The following is a 27,596-nucleotide window of genomic DNA, read 5'->3' as shown; positions in this document are numbered from 1 at the left end:
GACTTGAGCTTTGTACAAGGAGATAAGAATGGGTCAATTCGTATTCTTCTACATAACTGCCAGTTGTGCCAGCACCATTTGTTGAAAATGCTGTCCCCCCCCCCCCGATGGTTTTAGCTCCTTTGTCAAAGATCAAGTAACCATAGGTGTATGGGTTCATTTCTGGGTCCTCAGTTCTTTTCTTTTTTAAATTGTTCATGTGTTGACATAATTTGTGCATAATATCTCTAAGTGGCTTTTGGAATCTGTCTACCTGTTACTGTGATGGGGGTTTCCCTTCTGCCTCTCTAACTACCCAAAACCCAGCAGTGTGTCTGTGGCAGATGTTGATGGATCTTATTAATGTAAATGCTGTCAGCTCTTTTTCTGAGTTGGGGTTTTGTTCGGGAAGGGATAGGACATGGGCTTTGCAACAGGAAAAGGACAACTCTAACTCAAATGGAAATAATCTAGAGGAAATGGTGCCGGTTAAGAATGGTAATGAGGAGAGTATGTATAGAAGGTACTCTCACATTGAGTGGAAAGCTGGTGTAGACCACTCAGGCCTGATAGTCTGCCTGATCTATATTTGTAGCACAGATTTTTGTTTTTTTAAAGTGTAGAGGAAAAGAATTGACATTGGTCCAGTTCTGGCTTCATCCTACACCTGTGTGTTCAGAGATTGACAAGAGTGTGTGGTTGTCAGTGTTCCCATTTGAGTGAAGAGAATGCTGAGACCCAGAGAACTGTAACAGATTGGTTCTGGAGCAGCCACTGAGCTCACTCTGCCTTGCCAACATATCTGTGTGCTAGTTTTCCATTGTTCTGTGTATCAGTTACAATAAGGGGACATTAAAAACAAAAACAGTCATATTGTTGGGAGTAAATTTTATCTCTGTAGCTTTAAAACACAAACAAAAAAATAATAATTCCATTAGCAGAGGAAAATTGCACCATACTGCTGAGTATAAATTTTATTGCTACAGTAACTGTAAAATACAAAGATGATAAATGAAAAGTTGGAACATTTATTATTGTGAATATATTTTATTGGTATAACTAAAACACAAACAAACTGAATAATGCTGGTAGTTGTTAAAAATTGTACAGCCTCTTGACAGCATATGCAATTCAGGCTGTGAAAAGGCAAGATTAGATCTGAACTGATGTGAGGGAGACCAGAGTGCAGCAGAGGGAAAGGCCGTACAGGGGACTCTGCAAAGCCCCAGGGTAGAAGAAATCCAGGACCAGAAACATGTGTATAGGGGCTCAGTGCTCAGGTGTTTGTTGTGCAAGCACAGGGCCTGAAGTTTGGATTCTCAGCACCTGTGTCAAATCGAGATAAGGTGTTTTTAACCCTAGCTGGTGGTGGGCTGGCAGGGGAGGTGGGGTTTGCTGTTTAAGCAGCTGCACATTCAGTAAAAAGCCGTTTCAAACTGAATGAATGACCGAGTGAGGTGGAGAGCAATAGAAAACAGTGTTACCCTTTGTCCTCCCTACACGTATATATGTGAGCATCCACTCGTGCGCATATACCGTATACCACATGCAGAGAAAGATAAAATTCTCTTTCTACAGCTTGCAAAAGAGAGGAGGCCAGTCTAGAGCTCTTTTTACCATCTAATGCCCCTTAGGGAGTGAGTGATAGAAATGCCTGGGAGTCATGTGAATTTGGAAACAGCACTGAGCCCAGAAAGGAGCTGAGGGAGTTGGGGCTGAGGACACTGAGGGCAGCAATCAGGAAATGAGCATGTTGGCCTCAGTTAGGAGCTCAGACCCCAGCAGAGGGGTAGTGGGAGGGCTCTCAGCTGCACAGCAGGGTCTGTGCTGCCCTGGCCTACAGGGGAGGCCTCACAGCAGGACGTGGGGGGCACTCATGCAGAGTGCTGAGCCAGAGCTGCAGAGGACCCCATGTGGTAGGTAGCCCATTAGTTCCAAGAGGTAATCATCTCATTTTTCACATGAGGAGACTGAGGTATAACAGCTAATTTACTGAGGCTAGGTAATTTACCCGAGCCACACTGCGGATGGAATAGAGCGAGAATTTAGAAGCAGATCTGTCCAGGCCGTGATGGTGTTCCTCCTTTTAGTTATTCACATTGGATTCCATTAATGTGATATTGTGTGGCCTTCTGAAGCCTTGCTGAAAGCAAAACTAGGTATAAATAAGGCCTTTATTTGCAGGTGATTTCTGTGGGCTACTTGGACAGCCAGCACAGCCCCCTGGGTGGTACTGTTCTGGATGAATGCTTCACGTGGCCCAGTGTGTGAGCACCTGCTCACAGGGCTTTGGATTAGGGGATTTTATATACTCCTTAATTCAGGCTAGGGAGGTGCGGGGCGGGGTCTTGCTTGGTTTTCTGTTGCTGTTTTTCTGAGAAGCCAGCTTTAGGTGGAGCCATTTCCTCAGTGTTCCTTCTGGACACTGCAGTCCTTTCCCCTGCAGCCAGGATGGCTTGAGTCACAGCAGTGCAGCCACCACTGCTGCATCACTGGCCTTGGCCCTGGGTTTAGCCCTTCATGTCTCACAGAGAGAACATTCTAAGGTGACACAGCACCTGGTACCCTGGGTATTTAATATCACAGTAACATGAGGTACAGGAATCTTGTACCCACTCCCATTTCACACCCTAAGTGGTAGGCTGTGTTGGATCTGTCTTGCTGTACTTAAAATGCTTGCCCTCGGGCATGCAAGCTCTAACCTCGCATATATGTTTGTTGCACACTGATCCTCAGCCTGTTGGTTCCCAGGCCTCCTTTCCTACACCACTGGTGGAAGAGTACTGGTGGGAAAGTGGCAGTTGCAGTCAAGTGTTAGAGTGTGCTTGGGCTCAGTGATTCCCTTTCTGCGTCTCCAGGAACCATTAAACCGCAGCACTGACAATGAGTGAGTGGTTGCTTTGTACCAGGCACCTCTTGTCAGGTCTTTGTTGATATTAGCAATCAAATGTGTTACAGCAGAAACCATGTAGGTCTTTAAAATATAGAGAGTTGACTTAATAAAGTGTATGCCATACAGTGAATTAGTATGTAGGCTTTAAGATGATGATACAGATTTATATTCACTGACTCTAAAAGGTGTTTTCAGTGTAGTAAGAGGAATTTAGTTCACTAAATGGTTCTGTTTGGGTAGGCAGTAACCACAAGTCTGTTGATTAGTATCCTCTGGGGTAGGAGTATGGATGATTCGTCCCATCCCATGTTTCTGATTTTTATATATATATATATATATATATATATATATATATATATATAGTACATTTTTGTCTTGTTTTAGTTTTTGCTTGTTTTTGTTTTTGTGGAAGAAACTTAGTTCTGTAAATGGGAGCAGTGACTGGCAAATACCCTTGTCTTTTATGGCTGGTGGACTTGCCCTCAGGCAGGCATCCAACTGAAACATGCCCTCTGCCTCTCTGCAGCAAAGCGGTGGAGAGCCTGGCAGAACGGGGTGGTTCTGAAGTCCAGCGGGTGAAAGAAGATGCAAGGAAGAAGGTGCAGCAGGTGGAAGACCTCCTAACGAAGAGGATACATCTTCTAGAAGAAGTAAGTCTGGCGATGCCAAGGATCCTCCCTTACAGGGCAGTCTTTGCAAGGGTGTGGTGGCATTCTTTTCTCCCTGAAGATCACATGTCAGCAGAATTGCAGTCACTCTTGTCAATTCTGAGTGTCTTCTGGATTCTAGCCTCTCTGTAGGCATTTTATACATGTATCTTATAACCCTTATAATGGTGCCTTCCTTCGAGGACAGTGAGTTACAGAAGGAATGACCATCTAGTACTAACCAAGTCTGGACTCAGTCAGCTTGCCTGGTGCTTAGCTCTTGCCTGCCTACCCAGCTCTTTCCCTGTCTCTAGCCATGGTCCACTGTGTTGTAGAACTCAGAGAGCGCCTCTTCAGTAGGGCTTGTGCTGTTCATTCTGTCAGGCAATTGCTGTGACCATAGTTGAGAATCAGGTCCTCTCTGACTGAACGTCTGCCTCTGGATAGGACAGTAGAAAGAAGTCCTCTATTTTAAGCTACTATTAAGTACCACAGTTTAGATAGTGTGCCTAAATGCCTAAGGTGATAAGTGATTTAGATTTGAGCTTATTATTATTATTATTATTATTATTGAACATGTGTACATAACCAATGTGCTATCCTGGGGATGGCATCCATGACTAGACAAGGAATTTACTTATATTTTACATATGCATTATGTATGTGGTCAGGAGGGAATTTATGCAATAATTTAACATGCCTGTGTTTTGACCTGTGTGAGGTCGGGTGTGAAATTTGTGACATTTTGATGATAATAGAGTTTAATATTTTGAGCTTTTCAGAAGGATTGTTATGACCAAGATATATTAATCAGTTACTATTATTTTTTTGAGACAGCATCTGCTAGTTAGTAAGGGTTTCTCAAATTTGTAATCCTCTTGCTTAAGCTTCTCAAACATTATATTTAAGCTTCCCAAACAGTATATTTACAAGTATACACCACTGTCTAAGGTTTCTATTGCTGTGACTATCGCAACTCTTGTTTGTTTGTTTCTGTTTGTTTGTTTGTTTTTGAGACAGGGTTTCTATGTAGCCCTGGCTGTCCTGGAACTTGTTCTGTAGACCAGGCTGGACTTGAACTCAGAGATCTACTTTCCTCTGCTTTCCAAGTGCTGCGATTAGAGATGTGCACCACCACTGCCTAGATGCCCACAGCAACTCTTATAAAGGAAAACATTTAATTGGGGCGGCTTGCATTTCAAATGTTTAATCCATTATCATCATGGCAGGAAGCATGGTGACATGTAGGCAGACATTGTGCTGGGGAGGTAGTTGAATTCTTTAACTGACTCTTTAGACAGAAGGAGTAGAGAGTCAGACACACACACACACACACACACACACACACACACACACACACACACACTGGGTCTGGCTTGAGCATTTGAAACCTCAAAGCCCACCCCCAATGACACACTTCCCCCTCCAGTGCTCTACCTACTCCAACAAGCAAGATATGCTCATAGTGTCATTCCCTGGTGATCAAGCATTCAAATCTGTGAGCCTGTGGGGTTGGATGGGGGAGGCGGGTATTCTTATTCAAACCACTAAAACCACCATACCATTAATCAAGACAGTTATGAAAGTTGTCATCTTTTGTTCCATACTTCTTGTTCCATTGTCCGCACCCCTGTCCACCCCCCCCCCCCTCCGTACTTCCCAGTGTTTATGTTGTGTCTACTGCCTTTATCCCGTCGGGTGAGACATCTGCCTGTGTGAACTGAGCACAGCAGCACTGATTGCAGTAAGGAGCACAAACTGTGCCCAGAGTTAACCACCTTCCTTTACCCTTTTCTTTCTCTTTCTCTCTTTTTAAACATACCGGAAAAGAAGGCACAAAGTGGCCTGGTCGTTTGCTCCAGGTCACACAGGTGCTGTTAGGTGATCTGGCTGCATTTTAGGCTGCAGTATTCTAATGTCTCACTCCAAAACACTTTAGGGTTATGTCAGGGTCAAGTATGACATAAGACTGCTTGCTCTGTACCTGGCATTTAGTAGCCAAATAGCAGCATTGTTGTTGCTCTCTAAGATACGTGAAGTAACAGGCAGGCCTCCAAGGCAGACAGTGTTAGTGTAGGGACTAAGAGGGGAAGAGAAGGCAGCCATTTTTTAGCTTCTGGGACTACAGGATTGGCAGTCTCACAGCAGCTCTTTAATGGAATTCTGAGTCCCCTGTTTGCTAGAATAAGAACCCTGGGCTCAGAGATGAAATGACAAACACACAGCAAGGAAGCAAAAGAGGTGACCTTTGACCCCAGTTCTGTTTGGCTTTTATGTTTGCAGTGCAGTCTGAGGCAGCGATCTCTGTGGTTGGAGACGCAGGCCTACTCCAGGTCACCTCTTGAGTACCAGGGCCTCCCTAACAGAGATAAGTCCTGGATGATTTAGGAGATAATTTCCATGGTGGCTTCTCTGAGCTCCCAGGAAGAGCGTAAGAGTTTTTCACCACCTAAATCACCTTGGAGATACAGAAATGTGTTTTAGAATTGTATAGTCATTATCTTAAAAAGAAACCGCGAGGGGCAGGGGCTGTGGGATGAATTTGCATGGAGATGAGGGTGGCTGGAATGTATGCACACTTAGTATTGAGAAGCGCATTTCTCCTTGTTCTCATTGAAGCTGTAAATATTGATCTGATTTTTCAAAACCCAAAGTACAGTTCTTGTAGAGTTGAGTCTTTTCCATTGGAAGTGCCCATTACTCTTCTGATACAAGAGGGAAAAATGGCTGGCAAATGTATTTATTACTGATTCTTTCCATGTATAGTACATCCAGGGAGGGGAAATGTGCTGGAGAAAAAGTCATAAATATTTATATTTTAATCCAATTTCCTTTCAAAATGTTCCCAATTGTATTGAAAAATTGCATCAAATGCATTTAATTTAACTGTAGGATGTGAAAGCCGCCCAGGCAGAACTGGAGAAGGCCTTCGCGGGGACGGAAACAGAGAAGGCTCTTCGGCTCAGCTTAGAAAGCAAGCTCTCGGCGATGAAGAAGATGCAGGAGGGGGACCTGGAGATGACTCTGGCTCTGGAAGACAAGGACAGGTCTGGCTCTGATCCCTGGGAAACTCTAACATCTCGTTATGTGGAATGGGAGAGGAGCTCTCCCTCTCCTTTCCCCTTCCCTCCCACCTGTCATTGTTCTTCACTGGATTGTAATGACTTACTGGAATGTAGCCAGTACAGCAAGATAGAAAACTGGGGATCAGAGTGGGACCAGCAGAAAAAGAATGGCCCAGTAGTGGGTGAGAGATGGTCAGTAGACAAGTTCGTGTTGTGAAGGGATCCGCAGATCCACTTACACATGTCTAGGTTTACTTTTGGCTATAGCTTCCTGGTAGCTGAAGGAACCCATGAGGTAAAACAAGCCATGCATTCAGGAGAAGCCCAGTTTAGCTTGGCACTATTGGAGGGAAATTCCTCCTGTGGTTCTTTCCACAGTAAGTGGTTGGTCTCCACCATAACTACTAGTGACTTTTGTGTGACCTATTTTCCACCATGTTGTTTAGTGCTGGCTGGAGGCCCAGAGTATGCAGTGCAATAGGCCAAAGAAGAACACTGTAGACCAAATATAGAGTTCTTCAATGCATAAGTGTAAAACGTATGCTCTTGGTTTAGAGAAATGGATGGGCAGTGGGGCTATTAGGCCGTATTTAATGACCACTGTGGCTTGCAGCCAGACTTTTGACAAAAGGTTGTTAAGAATAAGTTGAAATTGTCTTCTGGTATTTCGATGCTCTTATACAATTTGCTGGTCTCTGAGTGGGTAAAATCGTGGAGACTAGCATAGGTGGCTGAAGACCCACTCCATTTACAAGAGGATGACATGGCTCCAGAGCAAATGGTTTTGTCCAGAGGGTTGTGCCTGTGCTTTCTCTTCCCAGCTGCTCAGTGCCCTGTGAAGTGGTGGGCCCCATTACATTGTTTAGTTAGTTAATAGCCCAGGCTGGCACAGATTCACTGTGTGGCAGAGGCTGGCCTTGAATTCCTGATGCTCCTGCTGCCCTCCTCAGGTGCTAAGTTTACAGGAGCATGTCACCCTGGCCAGCTGTTTAGGGTCACCCTGGCCAGCTGTTTAGGGTCTTGTGGGCATGTGTTGTTTGCCTTTACTTCTGGCTCAGTGCCCATTATGGTGTTTGGGTATGCCACTTTGTTTTCAGTTATGGTTGAACGTCAGCTGAGCAAACCTGAGATTCTCTATGAGTGAGGGCTGAGTCAGTGATGAGAGAGCCTGTGGTCATGGTCCCCATATCTCAGTCCCTACACTTCAGGTTCTCAGACATTGACTGTACTGTAGCCTTTTTTTAGGTTTCTTTATTTTTTTCCTTTTTTAGTTTTCTTTTGGCTCATTGTTTTAGAGGCTTTTTTCATTTTAATTTGTGTGTGTGTGTGTGTGTGTGTGTGTGTGTGTGTGTGTGTGTGTATGTACGTGGAGGTCAGAGGCTAACCCCCTTTTCTTAGTTTTGTTCTGTGAAATGGCCATGTTGGAGACACTGAATTCTCTAGACCTTGGAGTTATCATCTCCATCTACCCCTTTTCCAGCCAGTATTTCTCTTGGGCCATGTTGCCAGGAAGGGGAGGGGTTCCTTTTGCCGGCTTGGAGAACTAGCCTGGGTGCAATTCCTGAACAGTCAAGAGCTACCACACTGAGATAGTCATGGGTCATTGTGTTCCACAATCTCTCTCCCTGTCATTAGACCGCGAAGTCCTCAGAAGGCATATATATATATATATATATATATATATATAGCCTTTTCTTTCTGGGAGAACTATATATTCTAGAAGGAGGGAGCCAAGAGGTTGATTAAGTTAGAGTAGAATGTCTGAGAGGCTGTCTTAGGTTTCCATTGCTGTGAAGAGACACCATGACCATGGCAACTCTTACAAAGGAAAACATTTAATTGAGCCTAGCTTACAGTTTCGGAAGTTTAGTCGATTCTGGTCCTGGCAGTGTGTAGGCACCCATGGTGCTGGAGAAGGAACTGTGAGTTCTAATCCTGATCCGCAGGCAGCAGAAGAAAATCTGTGTGTTACACTCGGTTTGGCTTGAGCACATAAGAACATCTCAAACCTTCCCCCACAGTGAGACACTTCCTCAAACAATGCCATACCTCCTAGTAGTGCCGTTCAATATGGCCACGCATTCAAACACATGAATCTATGGGGGCCATTCCTATTCAAACTACCACATTGTCCATAGGGAAAAAGGAGAATTCTTGATACCTATGATGGAAAAAAAAGGAGAAGGTTGAGAAAGGGTTTGTGAGAAGTCCTGCGACAGTCTTGTGTGGGCCCTGACATCTTGAGCACTTCTTTCAGTGGCTCTATTGGATGGTTATGTCCTTTATTCAGCCAACACTTCTTGTGTGCCATTTGTTGACCACAGCAGTGATAAAAGGAGTGAGGTAGGGAGACTTTGATTGTCAGCACCAGAGCTAACTCCACTAAGTAGGAGTGTGGTTGGCAGGGGCAGAAGGATAAGAACTAGAGGATAAACACTGGTTTACTGTAGCGTTTACAAATTCAGTACAAATGGGCCAGTAGACTCTTTTCCGAGGAAGTAGGTGTCCCCTTGCCTGATACTCTCATGGATGTCTGAAACCTGACTGTATCCATCCCTTCACTTGCTATGTACGCCCCCGTAATACATATCTGTGTTAAGGTTTACTTGACAAGTTAGACAGAGTAAGAAATTAACAATGAAAGTTCATAAAGAACAAATAATTGTGACAATAGTCTGTAGTAAAATATGTGAATGTGGTCTCTTTTGTAAAACAGTGTACTGGGTTCACCTTCCCTGTGGTTATGTTAGATGATAAATGGTGGCCTGATACACAGTCAGGTGACTTTGTAAGTGCTACTTAATTGTAAGCATCATGAGACAGTTCTGATAGTCACTATGGCTACTGATTGATGAGCAGGGAGGGAGCATACACAGTGTGGGGATGCTGGACGATTCACTGGGCCTGGAGAAAAGAATCTGGACTTTATCTGAATGGCATGGGGAATCCATTGAGAAGTTAGTGGGGAGCTTGGAGAAGTGAGATGATTAGATTTCAATTTAGAGCAGTTCTTTGCTTGCCGTGGGGGTGCATTGCCTCTGGGCTTTTATGTTGATGCAGATATCCAGAGAAGTGATGACAGCCAAGACCGAAGGGCCTAGACCAAGAATGCAGCTAAATGGGTGGTGATGGAAGGGGACGTGGGCACAGTGGGCTTGGACGGCTTTGGTAGCCAAGGAGAACATATACTGATACCTCTCTTTCAGCTTGTGAATGCGTGGCTTAGGGGAGGTGGTACAGTTGTCTCAGTTTGGAGATGAGCAGCAAGGAGGTGATTCTAGCAAGGAGCGGGATGAGGATGTTTGTAGTTAGGGAGGAGTTCTGGGTTCTTTGGTTACCTGTGAGTGGAGGTGTGGAGGAGTAGGTTTTTAGATTCAGGCTGGCATTGCAGGAAATGAAGATTCACGCTGTAAGCAGTGCTGAGCATGGTTGGGCATGCGTTTGGAACTATAGAGACAACGGTGGTTCTCATTATGGAGAGAATGTTTTGGTAGAGATGAATTTCCACACTGTGTAAGAGTGCTTTAGGGGAGTCCTAGAAGTTGCCCGTGCAGAGGGTTTGTATATGCAAAGGAACAAAGCTGTCATACTTTGTGCACAAAGCCTACACATGTAGATTACCAGGGCATGTTGCTTACGCTTTGATTTCTTATTTGTTTGGGAAGAGGACATTTGGGAGGAGGGGTGTGAACTGGTCCAAGTGGTGGCTTCTCCATGGATATAGATGGTCAAGTTGGGATCCTGCTGCAGGCTGCATTTTCCTGGCGTTTGCACAGACCTGGCTTGACAAGTATAGAAAGTTGGCTTGTCAGCTCTATTAATATGTCAGTCTCAGAGATGAAGGTGTCCCAGATAAACTTCCAGAGACCAGCAACCATCTGCCACCTTTATTTTCCCTCAGGAGATGCCTGTTTGGTAAATGGCCAGGAACTGAACCTTCTCGATGATTTCCCAGATCCCATATCTAAGTCAGAGTTAGAAGTTTAGCCCAGCATGACAGCAGGGGTAGTCAGTTACATCCAGATGAACTGGATCAGGATTGGCCACAGAGTAACTAACCTGCTGTGGGGCATGACAGGCTGTTGAGTCTGATCTGGCCCCCGCTTGTATACTCTCTCCCAGTGTGTTCCTGGGTTCCTACCACCTTTTCATGCAGGCCTTTTTCTCTTCTGCATCTGAAGGTGATCATGTTGGGGAGCCCTACAGGTTGACTATAAGCAATAGGTATATTATCTTCAAACTAAATAGAGGTTTTTAAAAGTTTGAATTACTTGCTGATATTTAAAACATTGAATTTCACAGAAGAGTGAATTCTTTTCTTGAAAGCTCAGAAATGTTGGCAACCTGTGGTGCCTTCTTATTGGCTCAAGACTGCTCCTCTGTAATAGGCTGAGCCTTCAGTAGCCTTTAGTTGTCCTGGTTCTGACCCCCATCTTTCCATTTTAAATGTACATTTGGTGACTCTTAGCTCTCCATTTTCCCATTGATTATATCAGAGCTGAACCCCTAGAGGGCAGTATTGCACCTCCCTCCAGGTTCCTAGGCTATGCAGATCCCACTGGTGAGCTCTGATGCACTGCACTGCTAGGCGTTTTTTGCTGCCCATGTCTGCCTCCTGGCCTTTTCGCATGGAAGCCAGGTGCTTTACGAGGGCAACTCTCCCAGACCTCCAGGCCCATGTTTCCACAAAACTGGGTTGCTTTCTAGGCTTAGCCACAGAAGAGTTTTTTTTTGGAGTAGAGTCCTCCAAAAGAATGTGAATTGTTGAAGATTTAAAAAGTAGTACATACAGGGCTGATTTGGGGAGATGGCTTAGTGAGTAAAATGCTTGCTGTGTAAGCATAAGGACCTGAGTTCTGATTTCCAGCACCCAGGTACAAGCTCAGTGTGATGACATACATCCCTGCATTTCAAGGCTGAGAGACAAGTGGGTTCCTGGGGCTTGCTAGTCAGGCAGGTAGCCCAGCAAAGCCAAAATAAGGGACAGATACCCTTGGGGAAAATGTTTGGACACTGAGCTCTGACCCCTATACACATCTGCATAGGTAAGCACCTGTGCACAAAACATGCACACATACTTATAATCAGCATTGCAGTTGTCATTTGTTGAGTTCAGCTGTATGTCAGAAGTACACTTTTGTTTTAAGTTGTCCAAACACAGGCTCAGAGAGATTGAATGACTTAGCTTGGTCACAGAGCAGTTGATCCAAGGACATCAAGTTTGGTTCCACAAAGGGAAATGCTCACATTTTCTACAAGACATTATGGCTGTAGATGGCAAAGCTTCTCTAAGACTCAGAGACGGAAAGACGCAACTTAAGGAACTCTGGTGCTTATCAGGGAGAATAGGAATGGGTGTGGGCAGATGGTATTGATAGCATATGCAGAGGCATGGGCACAGGTTAGCTTTGGAACAAGCTCTCTGTGAGCTGCTGTGGGTTGATAGGGACCAGGACGAAACCGGGGCTGTCATGAGTTAAGAGCTGGTTGCCTGGATGCCTTATCCTGAAGTGTGGCCATTAGCTTGAGATGTGGTATGTTTTTAAGCATTGTTTGTGAGCGATAGAGAGAGACAGCCCTGCTTTTTAAATCTGTCCCCACCAAACCAGCTTTTGGTTGGTTGTTTGCTTAGGCTTCAGGGACAGATTTCTTTTGGAGAGGGGATTTCTTACTTAAACTCAGCAATCTGCTGCTGGAGTGGAGCTGCTGCAGGTCTTTGACCAGAGATGGTGCAGCTTGAGCTAAATCCCTGGGCTAGGCTAGAGACAAGAGGACTGTTAATGTCATATCAATTCTGTTCCTTGCTCTCTGACCTGCTGAATGCGATTTTGTTTATGTGTATTCATTGGACACATCTACTTTGAAGATGTCTGGCCCTGTTTCCTACCTCCTCCTGCTCCACTGAGCTAAGAGAGCAGCTCAGAATTAATATTTAAATTTTGTTCTCTTTTAGACTGATTGAGGAGTTGAAGCTGTCTTTGAAGAGCAAAGAAGCTTTAATTCAGTGCCTTAAAGAGGAAAAATCTCAGATGGCATCTCCTGACGAGAACGTGTCATCTGCAGAACTCCGAGGACTTTCTGCCACTCTGAGAGAAGAAAAAGAGAGAGATGCTGAGGTGAGGCGACAGGGCACAGCAGGAGGGGGAGCACATCAGACTGCTCCATGGAAAGTGGGGGGCTCTTCAGTGTGCTGCGTGGTTTGCACAGTAACTTGTCCTCGCCAGCTTTCAGTCAGCTGAGGAATCTGCAGGAGCTGCCTTTGTTAGGGCCTGCCTTTGTTCCCGTGTCCCGAACCTGTGCATCTGTATTTCCCCATGTGTGTTTTTGCTGTCATCCTGGGGGTTCCTTTTCAGCCATAGGGTTTTTTTTTTTTAGTGTAAAATTGTGGTGTTTTGTCCATGTGCATTTTTGCTTTGTGGTTAGAGACAGGCTTGAGGCAATATTTAGTGTGAAACACCTGAGGACGTGACAGAGGGGACTAACAGGTTCTGGGTATGGCAACACACACTACCCTGTTCAGGCCTCCAGGCCTCTTGGCCAAGTAGAGATTGTGGGCCCCTGACTGAGTTTAGGATCAGCCTCAGAGTGGTCATATTTCTTTAGGTTCCAAGAAGTGAGTGGCCAGTAGTTAGGCCCAAATCTCCTGGACCCCTCTTTGTTCTTGTAGCCTCCGGGGCAAGTTATCTTGACTTTCCATTCTCTTTGGGCAAAGATGGCTGCTGCATGGTCTGTTCATATCAGGGTGTGTTCTGGAAGCTCAAGAAAGGTCCTGATTTCTTTATGGAGCAGCATCCTTGACCTTGTCACATGAGCAGACTTTAGCCTTATCACCTGTCATTTGCAGTATAGTTGCCGCTCCTCCTCCTCCTCCTCCTGTCCTCTAAGGGGCCCCTTTACCTTTCCTTCTGAAGCACTGCCATGGACTAGCAGTCAAGTGTGTGGGCAGCAGTCTTCACACTTGTCCTCCAGCAAACCAAGTCAGGCTGTGGGTGGGGCCAACAAGGGTGTTAATGAGGTCCACAGCAGTGGAGGGAGTAAGTGAGATGCGCATTCTAATGGCTGTGGGGAAGCCTTGGAAGCTGCTCCTCTGTGGATACTCCTCTTTCGGCTCACTCATGAATGCCTTTTCTTAGGAATGGCAGAAGGAGAGAAACCACTTTGAAGAGAGGATCCAGGTATGTTGATTCATTTTTAAGACTACATTTAAGACTTTCTGTTTGCCTCTCATTTGATTCTGCGAGCAGCAGATAATTCTTTGTACCATTCAGTTACGCATAAAGCCCAGTAGAGGGAGTTGCTCAGTCCATGCATTAGCTTCGTCCCATGGACATTCCCATTTTACAGATGTGGTACCTGAGACTCAAGGTGAAGTCACTTGCCCATGACTACATAGCTGGGAAGGGGTAATTTTCTTGTTTGATTCCAACACCCAGGCTCCCGGGGCCCTAAGTCAAGACAGCTGGAGTTTGTACAGGGCCTGCCAGTATAGAAAGCACTTTCACATCATCCATTATCTCATCTGACCCTCACAACAGCCCAGAAGGGAGGCAGTAGTGATGATCTTAAGACATGAACTAAGGACTATAAATGTACGGCTCAGTCTCCATCAAACCAGACGCTCTCCTAGCTTTTGTAGCATTAAGGAATGAAATTAATGATCTGTTATTTCCCCCAAATAACCTGGTGCAGTTTCGAAGACTCTGATGTGACTGTATTCAGATTTTAGAAGGCACTGGTGTCCTTCCCATAGGAATAGCTGTCAGCTGCTCATGCGATCTGATCCCCTTCCCTTCACCCGGCCCTGTTGCTTTGAGCAGTAACGCAGTAACTGGGAGCTGATGCCACGGCAGTCGGCTCGACTAGGAAACATTAATCATAGGCTGACAGGAATAAGATAGAATAACTGCATTTGAGTGTGCTCTTAAAGATATATTTACAGTGCATTTTGGTCGGAACACATCAACTTCGTGAATCTTTTTCTAATCTAATTTAGGCACTTCAGGAGGACCTGAGAGAGAAGGAAAGAGAAATTGCTACAGAGAAGAAAAATAACTTAAAGAGTTATAAAGCCATTCAGGGTCTAACCATGGCATTAAAATCAAAGGAAAAAGAGGTATGTCTGAGGAGTGAAGTGGGATTTTTCTTTATTAGTTTCTGTGGCTTGCCTGTTCTACCCTGAAGTTTACAGAAAGTCTGAAAGGCTAGGATAGTACAGAAGGTGGGTCCTTTGGCCAGTGGAATTGTGGGAAACCTCAGTCAGTGCCGTCTGCAACTAAATATGAATGAAAGTTTCTAGTAAGCCACATTGAAAGAGGTGCAGAGATGTAAGTTAATTTAAATAATACGGGAACATAGTCATTTCAACATGAACACTATGAACCAAGTAGTGGTGAGCTAGGTAGCATTTTGTCCCTCAGTACCAAGAGTTTAAAGGACAGCTGTACCTCCAGCCTCTCACTTGCGACTTAGCTAGGCATGTGACTAGGGACTGCCCTAAAGGACAGTACAGGTTGACTCTTGAAGGACAGCTGAAACTTGACATGAAGGAATTTGGAAGGCAAGGCTGTGGCTGGGAAGCAAAAAGCCCACCTGGCTTGTGGCCTTTGGTACCCAAGGTGGTGGCTGATGGCTCTTTTCTTACCACTTGTTGGTACTGAAGTCTGTTGTCTTTCAGTGATTAAGTCTCTCACTCACCAGAGAGACCCAGCTCTACTGCGTGATGTGCAAGTCAGAGAGATGGGTTTGGAACTGCGGCAAGTGCAGGGGTTGGGCAGGCAGAGGGAAGGGTAAGTGGTCCTGATTACGGTGGATGTGAGGAGCAGATGTTATTTAGAGGAGGAGATGCTGAACTGATGCTGAGTCCTAAATGATGAGAAGGCATAAGTGGGTAAAGAGCTGCAGATGGGAGGCCAGTTTGGGGACACAGTGGCCAAAGCATGTGATGTATGGCTGCACAAACGGTCTGGGGTCCCAGGGGAACAAAGTGCACAATTTAGATAAAACTGTAGATATTGGATAAGCTGCAAGGGTCTAGTTGTGTTGGGAATTAAAATCTGCTTGCAGGGTATGAGTAGCCAAGCAACGCAACAGCTACATTTCCACCTTAGAGGACCCTCTGGCTGGATTGAAAGGGTGGATTTAGGGGTAGAGAGTAGAGGCAAATGAAGAGCCAAGAAAGGCTTTTTGAAAACAGAGATCACAATGAGCAAAATGGAGGAGGAAGACTGTATTCAAGAAATAATATTAGAAATAATTAAAAATAGAAATAAATTTGGAAAATCTGGTAATTAGATCTGAGACTTCAGAGAAGGAGCAGTCAAGGTGACTCTAGGTGTCTTGTCTTGGGTGACTGGGGATATGTGGTGACATTGACATGCTTTAGAGCATGGAGAGTAGAATATGACATTGAGACAGGAGCATTGGCCTTGAGGGCTGTGCAGGCCTACCTTGTTAGGAGGCCGAGGGCGTAACAAGTCTGAAGGGTGAAGAGAGAGGCAAAGCCTATTGTTAGTCATGAGTTAAGATTCTGAGTTGACCAATACAGTCAGGGTAAGCATAGGCAGGCTAAGGATGCCACTCACTGTAAACCATACTGTGACTTCAGGGATGGGAGCGGTATACTCAGAAAAGACAGCAGGAATGGTTACAGAGGCAGGAAACTGGGGCTGAGAGGCTAAGGGAGTGCACTGTCAGTTACAATTGCGATTTGGTTTTTTACCATAGTAGCTATGGTTCATATGATGCACTGGGGCCCCACTGGAGTAGGAGACCTCAGTGTGTTGTGGCATTAGTAGTGGAACAGTTCCAAGGTATAGAGATGGGAGTTCATAGTGGATCCCAGGGTATAAAAGATGTAAAATTTTGGGAAAAGCCTGTCAAAGTAACTGAATAAGTCATAGGAATGGACAAACAATAATAGTATCGATGCTTGTTATTTTGATGCTAATGTACATTACTTCATTATCACTAACGACATGATAGTTAGATGAGTTGTACTTACCGTGCATTAGTGTGTTTTCCGTAACGATAATGAAATTTCAGAGGCAGGATAACTTTATAAAGAGTTTTATTCACTCGTCTTTTTCTGATGCTGAAAGTACAATGTGGTCAGCTTCTGATGAAATCTAATGACAGGTAGCAGGTATGTAGGCAAGAGGGGTGTAGATCATGTAGATCATGTTGTCAGATGAAGCCTGATAGATTGGGCTACTCTACCTTCTAAGAGCATGTTCCAAGTTGACCCAAGGTCTGGTCTTCTCACTAGGATTCACTTCTCTCTCTCTCTCTCTCTCTCTCTCTCTCTCTCTCTCTCTCTCTCTTTTTCTAAATTTGCTAAAAAAATTTTCTTTTATTTACTTACTTTTTTTTACACTCCAGATTCTATTCTCCATTCCTGGTCTACCCTCTGACTGTTCCACATCCCATACCTCCTCCCCATCCCCTGCCTCCATGAGGATGTCCCCACCCCCTCACGCCCCACTCAACCAGACCTCTAAATTCCCTGGAGCCTCCAGTCTCTTGAGGATTAGGTGCATCTTCTCTGACTGAACCCAGACCCAGCAGTTCTCAGATGTATATGTGTTGGGGGTCTCATATCAGCTGGTGTATACTGCCTGGTTGGTGGTCTAGTGTTTGAGAGACCTCAGGGGTCTAGGTTAATTGAGACTGCTGGTCCTCCTACAAGGTCGCCCTCCTCCTCAGCTTCTTCCAGCCTTTTCTTAATTCAACCACAGGGGTCAGCAGCTCTGTCCATTGGTTGGGTGCAAATATCTGCCTCTGACTCCTTCAGCTGCTTGTTGGGTCTTCTGGAGTATGGGCATGCTAGGTCCCTTTTTGTGAGTGCTCTCACTAATAGTGTCAGACCTTGGGACCTCCCCTTGACCTGGATCCCATTTTGGGCCTCTCACTGGACCTTCTTTTCCTCAGGCTCCTCTCTATTTCCATCCCTGTAATTCTTTCAGATAGAAACAATTATGGGTCAGAGGGAACCTGGGACTTTGCAATAAGGTGAACCATGCGTGGTCTTTAGTGATAGAATTGGTTGACTATATATAATTAAAGGGAGCTCCTCCACCAGTTTTGGAGCCTCTTAGGCCTCTCAGACTATGGGATGGCAACCCCATCCCTCACTTGATATCCTGTCTTCCTCCTGGAGGTAGGCTCTATAAGTTCCCTCTTCCTACTGTCAGGCCTTTCATCTAAGGTCCCTCTCTTTGAGTCCTGAGAGTCACCTCCCAGTCTCTGGTGCATTCTGGAGGGTTCTCCCAACAATCTACTTCCAAAGGTTGCCTGTTTGCATTCTTTCTGCTGGCCCTCAGGGCTTCAGTTCTTTTCCCTCACCCAATATCAGATCAGGCTTCCCTCCTACCCCCCTCACTGCCCCCAGTCCACTTTCCCTCCCAGGTTCCTCCCTGCCTCCCCACTTGTGATTTCTTTCTTCTCCCTCCCAAAGTGGGATTGAAGGCCCACTTCTTCTAAGATTGCCACACGGAGGGTCTGACACATAGGCTCTTAGAAGCCATACTCTGACTTTATGTGGTCCATGGCAGCAGGTGAAGGGATTTAGTCTCAGGGAGGTTAAACCATCCAGTTAATAAATGGCAAAACTAGAAATCCTACTCAGAGCTTGTGTCTTAAAGCTTTATGGTCAGGGAAGGGAAGTCCATCTATGTGTGTGGCTACCATGTGTTGTTTTCCCAGGTTGAAGAACTTAATTCCAAAATGAAAGAGCTCACTACTGACTCCACCAAAGGCAGCGAGGATCCCTTGAAAACCCAGATCCCCAGACCCCAGGTAAGCGAGGCGAGAGTCCTCGTGAGTGCACGTGACGCCCTCAGGGCTTCGTTCCAGGAGAGGCCTGGGCCTTGCAGCTGAAGGGAACCTGGGACTTCGCAATGAGGGGAGCCATGCGTGGTCGTCAGTGATAGAATTGGTTGACTATATAAAATTAAAGGGAGCTCCTCCACCAGTTCTGGAGCCTCTCAGGCCTCTCAGTGTGGTGACGGTGCTGGTGATGAAGATGGCTACTCTAGTAGGTGAGACTCCTGGGTTTCCTTTTAGCATTATGTAGAATATTTCATTTAATCTTCACAGCCCTTTGAGGAACATAATTATTGTAGCCTGTGTTTTGAGGGTTTTTCAGGCTTCTTGAGGGTATGTAACATACTCACTCTTACAACTAGCAGGTGGTAGAGTCAGGATTTAAATTCAGTAGTTGGAAGTAAGAGCAGGCATTTGTTGAGCACTTGCCTTGTACCCAGCCATGCTCCGTGTTCCCCGATTGCCTCCTTTACCTATGTAACATTTGAGGTAGATACTGTTCATAGCCTTGTTCAATTGCTAAGGCACTCTAGGATGAGAAATAGGATCTGCATAGGGTCACCATACTGGGAAGTGACAGGGCCAAGATTTGACCCCAAGGCTTCTGGCACCCCATAACCTGGAGTTCTCTCCTCCTTTTGTCTGCTTGCCTCTTCCTTCCTGCTACTTTCTGAAATTGTGGTCTAAGCTTTGATGCCTCTCATCTCTTTTATGCCCATAGCATTGTGCTTCAAGCCTCCCACCCACTCCTTATGGCAGTCCCTATTTTTTCCAGATTTTAGTTTTGTGCTTTCAATTAATTCAATGTTTTCCTCCCACGTTTCTAGTTTATCTACATGATTTATGTAATCCTATTACTGATGTGGACTCAGAGAAGTTCCATCCCCAGGTTAAGTCCATACTTGCTTAAGCTCTCCACTCACTCCTGCACCAAGGCTGCTTCTAGTGGTAAAGTAGAAGATCAGTCTGATTTAGGGCTATGTGACTTCCAAGATTCATACCTCCTGCCTTATCTGTTGCAGAGTTCTGGCTCACAATAAGAATAATTGCAGTAATTTGGTTTAAATCACGGGATGCTAGCAGCATAGACAGAGCTCTACTTTTGAGATCTCGGACTTGCTTCTTGTACTGTTTTGACAGTAGATGATGAAATGGAGCTGAGCTTACATTTTACACCATTTCCCCCTTGCTTAGAAAATAACAAGCTTTAAAGGCCAAATTCTTTGGAAAACCATCAATATTTTCCATTGCTTAAGAAAAGAAATGCTTGCAGTTGATAGCCCTAGTCCAGGCATGCTTATGAGCCATAGTATATTTTACTTTTCCTTGTTATGTGGGGGCTTGAAGGAAAGAAAGCAGCCTTATAAACTTAACTGTTATTCAGACATAGGACATTCATTTAGTGATTTAATAACCCTTGATCCTGATCAAAATGTAACATATGCAGACTGAGGTCTTACAATAGCAGTGTGGGGCTAGGTCCTGGTGTTCAGTCCACAGAAATCTGGCATTGCTAAAACTCTCTTGAGTTGTGCATCAGATTGACAGTTCTCAGAAATCCTCTTGGTTTTTCGTCCAAAGAGGAGGTATGCTTTGGACCTTTTGAGAGTTTGTGGTGGCAGGACTAGAATGGCAGTCTGTGTGCAAAGCCTACCCTTTATACTGCTCAGATTATATTTGAGTGTGCACTGCATGTTTATACCAGTGAGTCATCTGAGGTGTATGTAGTTATAATGTCTTACAGACTTTAAAGGGTGCTTCTTTCATGTAAAAGGACCTGTTGGGCTATGGTGTGTTGAACTAATTGCAGCCTGAGTTTAAAAGCCAGTGGGGGCTGGAGAGAGGGCTCAGTGGTTAAGAATACTTGCAGCTCTTCACCGAGCATGAGTTTGGTTCTCAGCACCCAGGAAGGACAGCAGATCCCCTGGACCTGCAACTCCAGTTCCAAGGGATTAGATGTCCTCTTTTAGCCGCTGTGGACATCTTTACCTACATGATCCTTCTAGACATGTACACATATACATAATCAAGAAGGAGAAGGAAGAAGGAAGAATTAGAAGACCCCCCCCCACACACACACACACAGGGTTCCTTGACATGGAACTTGACAATGAAGCAACAGCAGGAGATACTTAAATTCCTGGAGTGGCTGCCAAGGCACAGCTCACAGACTCACCGTCAGATCACAGGTGTGGCTCTGTGCAGATTACAGTGGAGGCTGGCAGTTACTCCTCTTGGCCATTAAAGTTATTTCTGGATTGGAAGTGGCACTCTCCTCCAGGTGTAAAAGTAAAAACACTTATGAAGAAAAAATTTAAAATAATTTCTATCCTTAAAGAAGTACAAAGAAGTAATAGAAATTGCCAGCAAACTCACCTCTAAATATTTTCTCCATTGATACTTTCATACACTTATACATGCACATACAGGAAAAAAAAAACTTGTGCAAGGAGGCCAGAGGTCCATAGCCTCCATCTCCCCATCTTATTTTGTTAAGCTGGGTCTCTCATTGAACTCAGAGCTCATCAGTTTGGCTAGACTGGTTGGCCAGTAAACTCCAGAGATCCTTTGTCTCTACCTCTGTGGTGCTGTCTTATGACATGCACAGATGATGCTTTTGGCTTTTATGTGGGTGCTAGGGATTAAATTATGGCCCTTGTGCTTACAGAGAAAGCACTGGACTAACTGAAAAATCTCCCCAGCCTCCCTCACTCTCTATTTTAGAAAGAGACTGGAGTTCGTGTGTGTTTACTCAGTGTCTTAGGGTTACTATTGCTGTGAAGAGAAAACATGACCACAGCAACTCTTATATAGCCAGAAACATTGAACTGGTGCTGGCTTACAGGTTTAGTTCATTATCATCATGACAGATTCTGGAGAGGTAGCTGGAGTTCTGAATCTAGATGGGCAGGCAGCAGGCACAGAGACTGAGCCACTGGGCCTGGCCTAAGCATTTGAAACTTCAAAGTCCACCCCCAGTGACACTTCCTCCAACAAGGCCACATATCTTTTAAATAATATTACTTCCTATGAGTCTTTGGGGGACCATCGTCATCCTAACCACCACAACTAGGCTGGTCCCAAGCTCCTAGGCTCCTGCCTTGACCCCTTAAGTATCTGGGACTACAGATGTGTTCTGGGCCGTTGTATATTTCATGTTCTATAAAACTTTCTTTAACATTCTGGCCATGGGAACATAACATAGATTTCCTCAGACTTTTAAATTTTCCTTTTGAAACAATTGCTGACTCACATATATGCTGCAGCATCTCGTTATTCAGTGTTCCCAGGTAACATCTCCCAGGTCACATAGCTAAAACTGGTCCAGGGCATTTGCATCCTTTTATACTGAGCAAGAATAATTTGCTTAATTTTCTATTTGGCCTTTAGTTTCTGACCATGTGTAATTGGGCCAAATAATTGCCACTTGGGCATCATTCAGGAAAAGGTAAAGAGCACTCGAGGGAAGTTTTTCAAAGGGCCATTTAAGGAAAATTTAATATGGAAAGTGTTTTTATGAAATGGATTGTGTGTGTTTGAGATCTTTGAGGTTGGTTTTTTTTTTAAGGAGGCTTTGCCATCATTATTCTTGTAACAATCCTGTAGAACTTCTTTTCATCACTTGGTAACTGTGAACAATAACTATGTTCAACAAGGCCCTAACTGATGGCTATCTCTAGCAGCCCCTTTGAATTTAGTTGTCGTCTTTTCATTCTTGCCAGCTTCTTGGTGTTAATTAGAGTCTTCCCTGGTGAGGGTAAGTGGTGCTGTGCCAGGGAAGCACACAGGCTGGGAATCATTTGAATTCCAGGTTTAATTATGGGCAGTGTAATGACAGACTAGTCATGTTGCAGCCCTGGGCATCATTTACTTATGGGCATGGATAACCTCTTGTTGAAGATGAACATTTTCCAGGTATCGGTGGCCTTTGCTTGAGTTTATTTAAGCACTTCCATCGACACTGATATCAGTTTCTTGTTTCCAGGTATATGCATGGTCGCAATGTTAATTTGCATTCCCTTATATATTTTTTGGTTCTTACAGAGTTACTAAGGAAGAGTATCATTTCAAAACAAGCTAACTAACACCAGATAATCCCATTTAAACAAGCATTCTTTGTAACTGAGAACTTACTTCAATTCATTCTTCTTATTGTTGGTGGTTTGGAACATTTTTTTCATTTTTTTTATGTATTACATAAATATTTTCTCAGTTGAATTGTATTTAATGAAATAAAGTATTCTTGATGCATTTAGTCCTTGACTCTGATGACAGTAGAGTCTTTCAAAGTAGACTTTGACTGCCATGTTCACAGCTGCCTCCTTTTTCTGCATACACTCTGGGTGTGTGTTTGGGAAATAGTCAGAAGAAACTGTTAACTTTCCGCACTCCAGTTGCTCTCTGCCCACCACGACAGGCTTCCTGTGCTCCTGCCGCTGGTAACTCTAGCTAGCCCCCGCATGACTGTCCACCCCGAGATCAGCCATCACAACATGCATTTACCGGGTAGAAACAAGACCTTAGAAGCTTACAATTAACCAATCAGATTTATATATCAATAAATTCTCAGTTTACAAGATGCTAATACAATAATTTCAGAACCAGTTGATAATGATAAAAGCTTTATCCCAATTATTCTAACCTTATAACTACCCGTGACTGGTTAAAGCCATGCTGGTTCATATCCACCTCTATGTTGGACTATCTCCTTCTCCCCTGAGACACTCTGTCTCTGCACCTCTTAGCCCCCCTTACCTTTTCCCTGTCCAGTCACAGGCGTCCTGCTGCCTTAACGTAATTGGTCAGGGAAAATCCTGTGACAGGTGTTAGTCATACTAACAAAGAAGAACATTGCTGGCGTTGGGAGTCACCACTGCTTGCCATCTTTTTTTTTCATTTTCTGATTACTATTGGTTGGCTGATTATGACATCAGGGCTTGAACTCAGGGATTCACAGGTTAGGCAAGTGACTTATTAACTATACACCAAACATCATTTTCCACCCCTTTAAAGTTACTTAATTACTTTGTTTGATACGGTTATAAAAGTAACATGCTCAGTTACCTGAAAAGGTTAGAAAATCCAGACAAATGGGAAAGTCAGCTATACTCTCACTACATTGAAGTTACTTTTGTTAACAGTTTGTGTTTTTCCTTCTTGTATTCCTTTGACAGCACTGTGGGCCACCCTTACCAACAGGACCACAACCTACACTTTGTCCTGTATTTTTCCAAAATTCTGCTCCTTGGCCTCTGGGTAGTGAATGCTGCCCATTTTTCTTCCTTCCTGCCTGGTAGGCAAAACAGCAGGTCGTCTTGGTTTGTTTCTGACATGTGAAACCAGGTCCCTCTGCTCTCCCTCTCTCCTAGGGGTCTGAGGACTGTGAGGCTGCGCTGGTAGAGAAGGAAGCCCTATTGGCCAAGCTGCACTCGGAAAATGTCACAAAGAGCACTGAGAACCATAGGCTGCTCAGGAATGTTAAAAAGGTCACCCAGGAGTTGAATGACTTGAAGAAGGAAAAGTTGAGACTAGAGCAGGCCCTGGAGGAAGCCCACAGAGAGGGGAACAGAGGAGCCCGAACCATTCACGTGAGTACCTCCTGCTCTCCTGATATTGTGAGGGGTGCATTAGGGATGGGCCAGCAATGCTTTCTTCTCATAGGGAGCTGAAGCATATGATAGTTCTCTTTTCAGTTTTTTAGGATCCTTCATACTGATGCCCATAGTGTTTACACATGTTTACATTTCCACAGCAGGGAATAAGGTATTTCTTTTCCTGAATCCTCGCCAGCATTTCTTATGTTATTAATGGTTTTGTTTTTGTTTTTGTTTTATTTATTTATTTATTATTATTTTCTTTATTTACATTTCAAATGCTATTCCGAAAGTTCCCTATAGACACCCCCCCCTGCCCCTGCTCCCCTACTCACCCTTTGTTTTTGTTTTTATGGTAACCATTTTGACTAGGATGCAGTGAGTTCTTGGAATAGTTTTAATTTGTATTTCCCTGATAGCTAAGAACGTTGAACACTTTCTTATGCATTTGGTGACCTATGTCTTCCTTCAAGAACCCCTTTATTGAGTGGATGATTGGATTTTGGTGCTTAACTTTTGCAGTTCTTTGGTGGCCTTGATATCATTCTAGGGCTGGCCTTGTAGAGTTAAGCCTTACCCTGAAGACAGTCATCCAGTGTTATATCTTTCCTGTACACTTTCAGGTTGTACTGTGTTTTATAGACTGGAAAAGTATATTGGAAAGAAAGATATTCAAAGCTCAGGCCTTGTTCTCTGTCTGTATTTAGTTCACTCTTCAAATCCTCTTAGATAACAGAAACTGATGTCAAGATTGATGGCAGCGTGCAGACCTGATCCTTAGCTGCAGAGCGTACCTGCCACATGTAAAGCAGCTGACGGCTTCGTATGTGGCCACGACCACATGTTTGGACCCCGAGAATGTTACTCTAATTTACAGATTAACTGAGCTTCATAATTTAAAGGGCTTGCCCGTGGTCACCTAGACAGAGATATGCAGGTGGCAGGTATCTGGTCTATAATTTTAGAACTTTGCCTAAGATGCTATGTTGTTGTGCTGGCAAACCAGCAGTAGGTAGGGATACGGTGCATTTGGCAGAGAGGTTTTTATAATCTGTGTTTTCTATAGACCAGAATAATGTAGTCTCAAGAAAACCAGTCTACAATATTCTGGTTATTTGAAACTTTTAAAATGTAATTTGTTCCTCTCAGTGTTTCTCAAATATGTAGTTTATATAAAGTTATGCAATTTAGTGAGCTTAGGAATAATGGTAAAGACATCAGGATTTCAAAGGCAAAGATAGCAAGGGCCGTGGAGCCATAGCAAAGATGGTAACCATTTTGTGGTATCCTCTGTGGTTAGAAGAGGGGACTTAAGATTCTGCTGGTAGATCTGGCAGCAAGGGAAAAAGAATTGAGGTTCAGGGTCTCCAGTGTTTGAGAGACGAACATCTTAAGATAAAAGGCCGGCTTCAGCTGGTACTGAGGCCCAAGGGAAGAATTGTGTCTGGTGGGTTTTTATAAAGCAAACTGAACAGTTACAGAGTCTTCAACAATAGTCCATTCAGTCAAAGCAGGTCTGTGCAAGTCAGATCGATGCTGTTCAAGCCAGTGGGCTTGTAAGTATCGAGGTTTTCAGTTGCTGGAACTGGATCTAGCTGTTTCTCGTTGTTTTGTTCTCTTGAACTGGAAAATAAGTTGGAAATACTACAGCCCTGTTTCGATATGCGCCCCAACTTAAAGTCCACACAGAGGACCCATAGCAAACAGACTTAATGTGTTTGACATTCCCTGAATGCTGATAGCAAGCCAACGCTCGCACCCTCTTTCAGACACCCATGCCAGGAGCATTCGTTTTCTGGCTCATTGTGTGTGGGGAGACAGTGCCTTTAGTGGAAGCAGTTTGGATCAGAGACCAGTGGACGCGCTGTGCCTGACTCTGCGAGTGCGTGAGAAGTTGGCCCATGAGAGTCGGCTCTCATGTTGGGTTTAATCTCTTTGATTACAGACAATGTGCCAGTTGACTTAGCACATGCTATAATTTGTACTTTTGTTTATTCCACACACATTTATCAAGTGCTTGCATTGGGCAGGCTTTGGTGAATACCGGCTTTAATTTTACTGTGGGGATCTAACAGAGAGGGAGGCCAAAAATTGAAGAAGGCAGATAGGTCTTCTGTACCCTGATCTATGCCTCCTGGCCACCAGAGGGACCCATATCACTTAAAGCAAAACCAGAAAACATTCCTAAGGAAGCAGAAGCATCCTGATGGTGGCAGTGACAGTGACCTCTGTAGGCTGTGACAGGAAGGTGGCTTTGATCTTTATTGTCCTTCCATACTAATGTCAATGCCCTGTTTGGCCCAGAGACTTAAGACTGTAAGCCTCCTAACCCCCACCTCACCTACTGTGTGTGTGTGTGTGTGTGTGTGTGTGGTGAAGGATGCGAGAGAGCTCAGATTTGATGTCTCTGGCTCAGATTCTGTTTTACTCCAAGCAGGTATGGGACAAGAGTAAATTACGGTTTTTTTTTTTTTTTTTTTTATAGCGGCCTGTGTTGGACTGTGGCTGAGCTATAGTCCCTAGACTGTCGAACAGTGCTTGCATCTGTCATAGGACCTGTCATCTGCTGCCCTGACAAGTGTGTGCTTCACCTGGGCACTTAGCTCTGTGGGATACATTTGCTGGCTCTAAGCCGAAACTCTAATTAAAGTTGTTACTATCACCCAGGTGGCAAAATCCTGCATAATCTACCAGGAATAGATTTAATTTGGGGGTAGTTCAACCGGATTCTCTCTAAATCTTTGGTACTTATTGACAGGTAGCCCAAAATGGATCTGGGATAGCATTTAGTACATCTTGAGAACCTCAGCATTTGGTGACAGTGTCTTAGAATAATGGGTTAGGCTTAGGTTTAAGACCACAGATCCAAGAAGGGATGCCTTTACAGAGCTCAAAGTGCCCCTTTGCATGTTTTTTTTTTTTTTTTTTTTTTTTAATAAATCAGATGTGAACTGCTTTGAGCTGATGTCCTTGTAGCATAATGTACAGTTTAAAAGAACTAAGTAGGATGCTGTGTCCTTGCAAATTTCTGGGCTAGTGGGTTGGCTCAAAGGGTGAAAGTGCTTTCTATACAAGCCTGACATCGTGAGTTCCACCCACAGAACCAGCATAGAATTGGAAGGAGAAAAATACCTCTTAGAGTTATCCTCTGTCTTCCACACAGCTGCTGTGCCACTCGGATACACACACATGCACACACACTCTGTCCCCCCCCTCACACACACACACACACACACACACACACACACACACGCACACGCACGCACGTACCATACAAATAAAGTTTAAAAATCCCAGCTTTTGTAAGAAAATGATGGACTGAGTCCTGCTCCATCCCTTGTTAGCTGTGGAGTTTGAACTTTGGTGTCCATTTCTCACCTGCAGAATAGGGCTTGTTTCGGGGTTTGTGTGGGTACACTATAGTAGCTTCCATGATGTTGGTGTGTCATGGTGGTCTCTAACGTGTCTTCATAGAAGTGGATACCAGCACTGGGTTTAGGTTGGAGCTGAGTTTCCTTAGGGATGTTTAACCTCTAAGCTAATGGCTTACTTTTTCTTTTTCTTTTCTTTTTTTTTTTTTTTTTTTTTTTTTTTTTTT

At 44.3% G+C, this 27,596-nt stretch overlaps 1 protein-coding gene across 4 annotated transcripts in view; it reads left to right on the top strand.

The window, feature by feature from the left end:
• Cdk5rap2 (CDK5 regulatory subunit associated protein 2) overlaps positions 1–27,596 on the top strand; it is a 178,379-nt gene that overhangs the window by 39,963 nt on the left and 110,820 nt on the right. For all 4 annotated transcript variants that reach the window (XM_029540087.1, XM_029540086.1, XM_029540085.1 and 1 more), the window contains 7 exons: positions 3,399–3,522; positions 6,412–6,566; positions 12,538–12,700; positions 13,718–13,759; positions 14,578–14,697; positions 18,285–18,377; positions 23,774–23,992. In XM_029540087.1, the coding sequence (XP_029395947.1) occupies positions 3,399–3,522; positions 6,412–6,566; positions 12,538–12,700; positions 13,718–13,759; positions 14,578–14,697; positions 18,285–18,377; positions 23,774–23,992 (916 nt within the window). The remainder of the gene's footprint in view (positions 1–3,398; positions 3,523–6,411; positions 6,567–12,537; positions 12,701–13,717; positions 13,760–14,577; positions 14,698–18,284; positions 18,378–23,773; positions 23,993–27,596) is intronic.

The sequence above is a fragment of the Mus pahari genome, chromosome 6 (assembly GCF_900095145.1).
Source record: "Mus pahari chromosome 6, PAHARI_EIJ_v1.1, whole genome shotgun sequence".
Taxonomy (NCBI): Eukaryota; Metazoa; Chordata; class Mammalia; order Rodentia; family Muridae; genus Mus; species Mus pahari.
This window is presented reverse-complemented; position numbering and strand designations above follow the sequence as displayed.